At 39.3% G+C, this 10,655-nt stretch overlaps 1 protein-coding gene across 2 annotated transcripts in view; it reads right to left on the reverse strand.

The window, feature by feature from the left end:
- Positions 1–299: 299 nt before the first annotated feature.
- The window catches only part of LOC122094003 (probable galacturonosyltransferase 6), an 11,451-nt gene continuing 1,095 nt past the window's right edge, over positions 300–10,655 (reverse strand). Inside the window, exons 5-9 of one of the 2 annotated variants that reach the window (XM_042664579.1) lie at positions 10,468–10,547; positions 4,580–4,806; positions 4,004–4,373; positions 3,156–3,677; positions 300–967 (exon numbers count right to left, since the gene is read on the reverse strand). In XM_042664579.1, the coding sequence (XP_042520513.1) occupies positions 692–967; positions 3,156–3,677; positions 4,004–4,373; positions 4,580–4,806; positions 10,468–10,547 (1,475 nt within the window). In that variant the 3' untranslated portion in view covers positions 300–691. The remainder of the gene's footprint in view (positions 968–3,155; positions 3,678–4,003; positions 4,374–4,579; positions 4,807–10,467; positions 10,548–10,655) is intronic. The other variant, XM_042664580.1, reaches the window with a different exon arrangement.

A 10,655-nucleotide genomic window follows, 5' to 3' on the forward strand; every position in this document is an offset into this window, starting at 1 on the left:
AATTCCATCTCTCGAGCATTCTGTTTTAGAAATAAACTGTTAACTGTTATTAATATGATAGATCTAAAGGTATGCAAGAGATTGGTAAATACAGCCTACAGCCCACAGCCCATGAAGTGCCAGTACCTGCAGCAGCCAAAAATACCAGCTATTGCCTGCACACTATGATCTTTGATGCCATCAGTATCATGACCCTCTAAAGAAAAATCCTGGTAACCCAGATGAAAGAAAAGGGGAACATAAAACTAATAGATTTCAAGTGAGAACACAATATAAACATGGTATACAATATAGGCCAATTAACTCCAAGCAAGAATAAGTGGCTTTAATCAATCAAGAATATCTGAAATATCTTTTGTACATTGAACCAGTAGCATTACAAAAATTACCCCCGTGAACTCATTATTCCTTCTACATTTATTAATTTAAATTTTGACTCAACTCTAGAGGATTATGGCCATGAGAAGAAATGACAAATGATATTTAGAATATAATGGAATGAAATTAATTTACATGAAAGAGCCTAGAAGAGTGGAAAGAATTCCTAGAAGAGTGGAAAGAATTAAGTATTTGTCGTGGTTACTATGACAAAAATGCCGTGTAAGAAGAATTTTGCGCTGGTCACCGTATTACATCCGCAGTCACAGAAGTAGGGGAAGAAGAGACATTTGTTCTCCATGTTAAATACCAATTACTCATGGATATAGCAGTGTTGCAAGTAAGGATCATCATAATTGAGATACTTGGTCCAATAGCCCTTGTACTGTGCAATTGCAATATCCAACCAGGGCTTCATGTTTCCATCATAATGGATTACAGCTGCCCTTTCAATCTCACTCCTCCGTACACCCAAGTCACTCCCAAGCCCAAGAATATGCCATCTTGGGTCTAGAGGCACTGTTCTGTTGTAGAAGGTAACCAGACCCAGAGGCAAACTTCCATCTTTCCACAACTGTCTACGGTTGCCCTGCAACACCATTTCCAGTCACAAAATAAACATCAAATCCCATGGTACATGCATACATGCATCATAAAGTGCTAAACAAGGGATATTTACTCATAAATATACTATCAAAAGGCAATGAGTTCCTGCACAAGTCATATACCATGCACCATATGCGCTCCCTGCCTCTCCCTCTCTCCCCCCCCCCCCCCACGGAAAAAATATAAAAATAAAAAGAAGCATTCCAGTGTCAATTAGCACATGGAGGAATGAATAAATGTACACCCCAGAATTTTGAACTCAAGTGAAGAAGACATGCATGCACAAACTTAAAGAGGAAATCATATATCAGGATCCATGTGATACATGATTCAAATTGGAATGTGGGACATATTCATTCATGCAGTGGATAAAGAATGAAAACAGAAAATGATACGAGATTCTTAAGAATGAGATTAGATTAACATAGGCCAAAGTCACACTTAATTTCAGCAAATATATATATATATATATGTAAGAATGTGATTAAATTCTAACTAAAGCAAACTACCTCACAATATGTGCATAAGAATTATTTGATTTTCCCCTTTTCTCCTCCTCTTATTCTATATAGACCTACTGAAGACATGCAGCTAGATCAATGGTTGATACCACCAGATAAACCATTCCACTTGTGACCTTTCATTCACCGATTAACCCACATTTATCCTGAACATCATGTTAATTTGACAGTTTGGACTGAAGAAACATCCAATTTGGTCCATAAGATCTTCTAGGTAGTGATTACTGTTTACTGAAGAGAGATCATTCTCTAACCAAAACACACACTCGGAGGCAAGTAACCATCTATTGAGAAATAAATTTAAATGACTTTAAAGAGGGATCAAAGAGCAGTTATATTAAAAACATGATCCTCTATTCATTATGAATGAAATGAAAGGAAGAAAGCACAACTCAAAGGGGGATTAACTTTACTCAAGGGAATGGGGAAAAAGAAGAAAAAGAAAAACTACCATCTAAGAGAACAAGGAGGAAGTAACCAATAACAGTTCAACAGCAGATAGAAGTACTAACTACTAAGATGATTTTATATTGGAAAGGCTAAACAATTTCATTGAGGTTGCATTCAGCTGGCCACAGATGGGAGGAGAAAGAGAATCTGAGAAGAAACCTTAGTGGGACCCACCAGGAAAATTGGGTTTTCTTGTGTTCAATTGGCAAGACAACTAGCATTATCGTTTTGCTCCAGAGGAAATCTTCCCAATGACAAGACTTCTCTGTCTTCTGGAATTCCATGATTTGTTGTGTGAAAGCATAATAAATGCTCTCTGTTATGGCACCACAGTGGTGATTCCGGAATGGCAGCAGAACCCTCTCTCTCTCTCTCTTTCTTATATATATATATATATATATATATATATAGCAATAGAATGCTACCTCGCTGGTGCAGGCACACGGCAGCGCACGGGCCAATGGGAGGGCATGCGGGAGCATCTTCAGCGTGGGGCAGCATGGTCTTTTTGCACCCTTTATGTCTAGGCATAAACACACAATAGCGGGTAGCATTCTTTCTTCCATATATATAGTTTGTCAGGGAGTGTCAGAGCTGCATCCAGTCACAGAGTTGTGGGAAATGACCGTCCTGCGCCCCCACCCCCCAAAAAAAAAATGAAAGGTGGAAATGCCCACCCTGTTGATGCTTCCAGGTGCACTGCCATTGGCCCCCATGCTGGTGCAGCCCCCACACTCCTAGACAGAAACCATTCTCCCATATATATATATATATATATATATATATAGATTGGTGATAGATCACAATCAAATCATTACCCAAAAGAAAAAGATAGGTCACAGTCAAACTTGACAACATTGCAGTGCAAGCTGCGATTGGATGGGGAGCATAGGCAGGGCAGTTTTCCCTTCTCCTTGACGGTTAACAAAAATGCTCAAACCTTCTCTTCAGACATGAATATGAAGATGACTTCGTTTATTTTATTATTTTCAATTTATTAATTGTTTTATTTTATTTCTTCTCTTCTGTTTCTCTTCCCAAAAGATAAAATGGAGGAAAGTTCAATATTCTTCCAATCTACTCTTTTCCTTTCTTTCACTCTCATCATGTCAACCATACACAGCCTAAGGGAAAAATCCCCAGATATAAGAGAATGAAAGCAATACGGTATTTTCCAGAAACACAAATGAATTCACTTACCAATTGCAGATATTCATGATAAACAGCTGTCAAGTCTTGCCTCCTCCACTCTTGAAGGTCAAACAGATTCATACCAAATGCCCAAGTGCATGCTGTGGCATCAAACGTCTTCGAAATGGTTGGATCCGAAAAATTAATAAGCAGATCCATCCGATAAAATGATGGTTCACCCTCCTGACAAGTCATCACTGCACCATTTATTTTCCCTTTCATATTGACCCTCCACAACTCCTTCAAATCCTTCTGTACCACCACATCATGGTCAAGAAACACAACTTTGTTCAGCTCAGGGAAGACCTCTGGCAGATAGAAACGGAGATGGTTCAGCGCGGAAGAGTATCTTGGATCCGGAGAGTATTGATTTCTTAATGTTGAATTGTATTTAGAGGACAACCATTCAAAGTTGTCCATGCTCTGAATCTCGATGGTGGCTTCACCAGGGGGGTTTAACAAGAACCACATTGTAATTGCTGGGAGGTTGAGGGCATCGGTCACCACATGAAAAACAATTTTCCTTGGTTCCTGGAAATGAGTCGAGCAGGATTAGTACTTTGTTCATTGCCAAGTACTGCCGAGACTTAAACATGGCTTGGCATATAATTCTGTCATAACTGCTCATTAGCATCTGGCTTGTCTTGCTAAAACATGACAGCTAAAGAGCATAATGACACAGTCCAGGCAATTGTGGTTGTCATTTCAGGCTTCCTATTTCATGCATTTACAAAGGAAGCCACAGTTGTTGTTGTACAGAGGAAGCCACAGTCAAAGGCAGGAGCAAGGAAAACTACAAAAAACTGACAAAAACACACTTCATAATATAGTAGAAATAATAAAGCAGAGAACTTTACCATAGATGATGATATGGTGGAATTAACAACCACTGTGCATGCGAGGACATTATCAGAGAAAACAGAAAAATGATAAAGATCCGAGTCATGCAGTTTGTGTTGGTTGGGGAGCTCTCGTTCCTCAGGCAGTAGAGCAAAGTAATCGGAAGTGAGCCGCATGGAGAGGCAATGAAGACCCTTTGGAGTAGTCCTGGCAGCAAGCTCAACAAGATATGTTGCCTGACTCTTATGGGCCCGAACTTGTTCCTCTGCATTATAGGTCATAGAGCGGAGCTTTGTTGCCATGGCAGAGCAGTCAGTGTAAACACGACTAGCTTTGGATAAGGAAGTCTCCATGGATCTCATCTTCTGCAAAGCACTGCACAGTTTTCTGGTCTAAGATTAGAGGTTGCCTGGTGCCTAGTTCGTGCAGAATAATCTTTCTTCAGTTCTCTAACTTGGCCAAAATCCAATTGGTCAGGATTAGGCTTTAACTAAGTTGAATTGTCCAGTTTTATAATTTACAACTAGCCATTCATTATCCTTTACAAAAACGTTGACATGATGTTCATGCCAGTTTAAGATAAGAAGAATTACCTCCTAGGCAGATCTGTATCTTTGGTGGCTTCACCCACTGCTTGTTCAACCTCTTTTATTCGAAATTTCAGTTCTTTCACTAAATGAGAATTGCTATTTGGTGGTGCAAAGTTCAAGAAAGCCTTGGCCCTGATAACCTGATCTTTCATCTCTCTGATCTTCTCATCAGTTGCTCTCTGAGTCTGGGGAGACATTTCTCGTCTAACGGTTGTTTTGGCAGACTTTCCCTGCTTACAAAGGACCACAACCAAACAAAAGTTGGAAGCTGACTACAGAACAACATTTTAAAAGAGCTCTATAAAAATTAATGCACATTAAACCTTACCAAAAAAGCCTTTCAACTACTACTATAAATATTTAAAATAGCTTTTATAAGCAATTTCCCTTAAGCCTTACCAAAAGCTTCCAATGACAACCATTCGAAGTCATGTAAAAACAAAACAAAGAGCTTCCATAGTCATCTATAGGCATAAATGCACAATGTACATTCACCTTAATCCCCAAGTTGGAATCTTAAAGCTGCATCTAAAGATTCCAAACTTATCATTTATCTTTTTCCCACCTTTATTTTAGACTCAGAAAAATAAACAGAAGCGGAGAATATTACCAATTTACCATCATCTGCTGAGAATCAGATTTTTAAGCAAAAAGAAAGAAAAATGTACTGAGTAACCACGGAGGGGTTTTAGTTTTTTAAAAGTCTTGTTTTTCAGTCACTTCAACACACTGGTTATGACTAATCCACAAAGGATTTTGTGATTTCAATTTTGCATAGCCTTGTTAAGGTGGTAAAGAAACTACAGCTCCAGCAGAAACAAAACAGAGGATGCCTAAGCTTTCATAATAAGAAAATATGGTTCACAGAAAGCATCAAAGAAACAGCCCTGCAAGTTGCCTCTAGTTTGTCATGGAATCCCAACAAAGTCCTCCTCAGCCCTTAGAAGTCTAACTTTACATTGAGAGAGTCAGCTAAATAGAAAGGTATAGAGGGAGGTGTTCATCAAGTAAATGATAGATCTAAATCTCTTTAATAACCTAATCAATCTCCATCGTCCTGCAAAGCAAGATGAAAACCAAAGGACTGCAGTAGTTGAGTCACTGTCGCCCAATGAATTACCGATGTCTAGTGATACAGCAATTCTAAGACCAAATAAACCTGTTGGATTATAGTGCATTGAGTTTTGAAAGATAAGAGCATAGCTTTCCCCTGCACATCTTAAAACCATTTCCTCCCAACTTATCCAAGTGCACTTTCACCAGCACATATTCTTTCTCTATACCAGGCAACAGTCTGTTAGATTTGAGTGATCACTAATGTTACCGCAATTTGAGTATCACTGGGCATCAAAGAGCCATTTCTATAAAACCGAAGCAACATGATGTGGATAGGATTTGTCAAAGGACTACATAGGCCTTGGAAGATCCCCATGCTGGTCCCATTTGAAGGAAGAGAACAGCCAGCCAGACCAGCCAGCCTTTAGGCTGTTCAAAACAGTCCAGCTGGCCCCAGATTTTGTCCATTTCTGGCTCATATAGTAGGGCCATCGAACCAGCACCCCTATGGCTATTTACTTCAGTTTTTTAGTTCCAGCTTGAAGCCTTCCAGAAGCTTGCCTTGCTGCCCATCAATCCAGCCAGCTGCAGCAGCCAAAGTTACTAATTTTATCTCCTGTGAGCTGTCACACTGCTGTCATCTTATATTTTGTGTGTTGACCAATCAAAGGACAAGTGTTGGTTAGCCTTCTAGAAGGTCCCTAGTATTGTCTCCTATATTTGCTTAAGAGTAAAAGTCAGTATTTAGTTTCCTAAGCTAGTTTGTTTCTATTTTATGTTAGTTTCCTTTTTGATTACCTTCTAAATTGCAAGCTGAACTTACTCCTATATAAGAGGAGTTGCTGTAATCAATTGAACAAGTTAATGAAGAACGATTTACAGATGGCTTATGCTATTTTTCTATGGGGTGCAGTTGGATGAGAGGTCCTACATGAGATGCCCAAAACCTAACCTTCTTCTTCCCCCTTCTCAACCCTCCATCGATTTCTCTTTTCTTCTTTCTTATTTCTGTTTGGCCTTGTGAGAGAGTGTTTGAGAGTTATTTAAAGACCTGAAGTTCAGCCTACAGATCAGTTCAAGCACAGGCAAGGAGATCAGAATCGATTGCAGGCTTGCAGCCATTGTCAGGGTTTTTAAGCTCCATCGATTTGGCCACATCTTCCACCCCTGAATCCTGATCAACCAACAGTTTTGAGGTTTTATTCTAGCTTCCAACAGGACCACTTGATCCAAACTTGGTGGCCTTTGGAGCCCTCAAGCTGCTGTTCCTGAAGATCATCCCTACTTTCCTAATTGGGAACCTGTCCTCTGATCTTCCTATTCTGAGATCTGATTACAGGAACCTTTTGAGGGTTTGTAAAGGACCACCAAAGGAGTACTCAACCTACTTTTCAGGACCAGCTGAAGTTCCACCCTTGGCTACAGGTGTTCTCCCTATTCAGCCAGAATTACAGATCCTGCCTGGGACTAGGATCACTTGTGATTATAGTCTTGCATCACAGCAGCAAACTACTAACAACACTAACAAAACAGCACACATCTTACCATCATAAGAAACAGAAACCACAACAATCACTACCACCAATAGTATATCTTCTGCTTTAACAAGGTGACTTAAAGGGAAAACAATAGAAGCAAGACTCAATAAGAAGACAGAAATTCAAAATTATGAGTTCATAAAGGAGACACATTTGTATTTCAATAGAAGGAAAAACCAATTTGAAAACAGAAAAGGCAAGGCACCAATATCTCTCAGGGACATGCTAAAAACACGAACGATGCTAACTTATAGAAGAGAATTTCCCATGTCCTCCAGCTCTCCTGACATGGCAATTTTCAAGAAAATATTCATCAAAAATCCCTTTTGAGCACATCTGATTCCTGCACTCTTTTCTGTAAGATAGAGCAGATCTCTTTATCTATTGCGACCGTCCGACCAATGCATGGATACTAGAAAGATAAGAAAAGAAACTAGTTTTCTACAAGAAACAGTGCCACATCTTTTCTGGTACCCAAACATTCCTAGAATGGTTATATAAAACCCATCTAAGTATCATGTGTATACCTTCCAATGGCTAGGGCCTAGGAGGGTTACCTAAGTATTATGTGCATCTAATTCCAATCCTCTAGGAAGGCCCTAGTTGATATAAGGTAGCTAGTTATTTTTGTATAAAAAAAAAAAACCACTTGGACCACAGGTTATCTCTGTAGATAATTCATTTAGGGGGCTAGAGATATATTTTAAATATTAATTGAGAAGAGAACGAGGATGAGTCCACTCAATGAAACTGACAATTTAATATCCCAAATAACTCTCATTTTGGTTCTCACCCCCCCCCTTCCATGCCCTAATTTTTGTCTCTCTTGCATTATTACGTTGTCTCTTTTTTTTTTTTTTTTTGGGTCTTCCTACGCTTCACAATGCATAGAGAAGTAATGCAAGGTAGGTTCACCCTAGGTAAACAAAGCCCAGTAGTAAAACAATTCTCAACCAATATTAGATCTAAACTCAGACTACAGGAACCAGTAGACCAAAAATAGAGCCTAGAAAAGGGCTGAACTGAAACTTATAAGTTAGAGGGGTATTAGGACTATCACATCTATCAAAAGAAGTCCTAAAACACTGCTGGAAGTCCACTAACAGTGTCTGAAACAGGGCTGAAAGTTGGAAGCAGCAGAACAGCAATCGATCCTCTCAAAGTCAGGGTTCAGCAGGGAAAAAGGAGAAACCCTGCGGCTTCTACTAGAAAGCCCAACAGCTCTGTCCTTCGGGTCGAAGGTAGCTCTTAAGGTTCTCAATAAAACCCTTAAAGGGTTTGAAGACTACCTGGCTAATCAAGGAGTTCTGGCCAATATCGATCTGGTCCGAAACCTTGACAAATCTGAAATCGATTTGGGGTGTTGGGTTGTCCTTCAGGCTGAACTTTGATCCTTGCTTTGGGTCTTCAAGAAGGCTTGAACAGCACTCAAAACACTCTCTCACAGCAACAAATAAGAAGAAATAAAAGGAAGGATGGAGTTGTGATATATGTGGGTAGGATATGGCTATCTTAGCCTGGGCCTCACCCATAGCTATCTCATCTGTTGATCCATCCTATCTTAGGAAATTTTGGAGCTACAATGGCTGCAAACATTCAAGTCTTCATTAATTTGTAAATTGGTACAGCAACCTCTCTTTTATGGAGAGTAGAAAGCTTACAACATACAAGTAGTTCCCAAATAGGGGGGGAAAAAAAAGGAAACTAGCATACTTTGGCAACTAGCCACTAACTTAAAGCCTAAGAAAACATAAAGGACTTTCTAGAAGCTAACTTGACTTGAACAAACAAGGTCTGATCAGCCAAACACAAAAGACAAAGTACAACTGTAAGGAGAAAAATCGCAGGCAGCAATTTGGCAACTTTTGGACAGCTATGCAGGACTGGTTCGATCGCTATGTGTGGAGTCATCTAGAACCCCAAAACTGGAAATCAAACATTTAATTTCAAGGGCATCCTCCGCTGGTTCAGTGGCTGCTGATGTGGCCAGCATATAGTCAAAACTTGTGGAGGCCAGCTGGGCTCAATCAGCCCAAGGGTTGGCTGGTCTGGCTGGCCTTCTTCCTCCTTCGATAGTGGAGGCCAGCATGTGGATCTACATCAAGAAGCATAATGCTTCGCTATCTAGCATGTGGCTCCAACCATGTACTGCCATGTGGCAGACGGTGAAGCATCACACTTCACTAGGCATATTGAATTGTAATTTTTCCACGCGGTCCTCCTACGTGTCAATATGCATAGTGAAGCATTTTGCTTAACTATTTGCCACATGGCAGTACAGGAGTGCAATACTTCAATGCATAGTGAAGTGTAGTTTTTTTTTTTTTTTTTTTTTTATTGGAGGGGGTTAAGTTAGTGTTTAAATTTAATAAAAGATAAAGGGGGGAAATCATGGATAATGATAACTAATATGCACCATGAAGGAGGCCTATCAATCTTTTCAGAAGAAAACCATAACAAAGAATTGCTTTCGAACTTTCCTGGTGATCATCACTAAAACTGACTCATTCTGAAAAACTCATCTTTCCTATCTTTAAATACAGTTCAGCTAAGGAAAAAACAGAGCATTCCCCAAATAAATTTAATCGCCCAGAAAAGCCACTGTATTCTCAAATACAGAGATTCTTTATGTGGTTGAGTATCCTGCAAGATGGACCAAAAAGAGGCAAAAAGAAGAAAGAGCAACATAGCATAAGGCAATGAAGAATTATCTGTCTAAAGGATTAATCAGTAATTTCTGTAAGGAAAATAAATCATATTGGTTCTTTGCCCGGAAAAGGATGTGCCTAAAAAGGGATGTCTTAGACCCTCATTATACATTGGGAATTGCAATCCCCCTCTAATTTCATTCACAGTTTCTTCCACGTTGCCCATAAAACCAACTCCTGTAATCATTGGAAGAACAAGGACACAAATGCCTCAAGGCAAAAGGGACTGATTTTAGGAGTCCATCCGACTCTGATTAATGATATAATAGGGAATGAAATCCTATGATAAAAAGAGAGTACATTCACATGTAGCTGTATCAGCTTACAGTAAATTGTGCATTAGATAAGATTTTGGGGTTACAAGAAGCCAACTCCTTCCTGAGTTTATAGAGTGTAATCCCACCTATGATAACTTCAAAACTGATTTTAATAAAGTGTGGATTCTATCAGAACTATCAATATACCTTTCTCTTCATCCTATATTAACGATGACTTCCTAATTTGAACATTTCAGTCCTTTTGCTTAACTTTCAAACTGAAGAAATGAGGTTATTAAAAAATAATCCCATAAAATTCACCAAGAACTTACCTTTCCTCCACGAGGAGCTGAAACAATCTTCTGTTGACTGCGCTGATTTTCTTGATGGTGATGGTGATCATGATCAGTTCCTAATATTTTGGGCAGAGAGAGAGAGAGAGAGAGGAGTTGCATCAGAAACATTCTCAACAAGCAAGGAAGTATTTAGAGTGACAGAAAAAAAAAAAAAAAAAAAAAGT

The sequence above is a fragment of the Macadamia integrifolia genome, chromosome 11 (genome assembly GCF_013358625.1).
Source record: "Macadamia integrifolia cultivar HAES 741 chromosome 11, SCU_Mint_v3, whole genome shotgun sequence".
Lineage (NCBI taxonomy): Eukaryota > Viridiplantae > Streptophyta > Magnoliopsida > Proteales > Proteaceae > Macadamia > Macadamia integrifolia.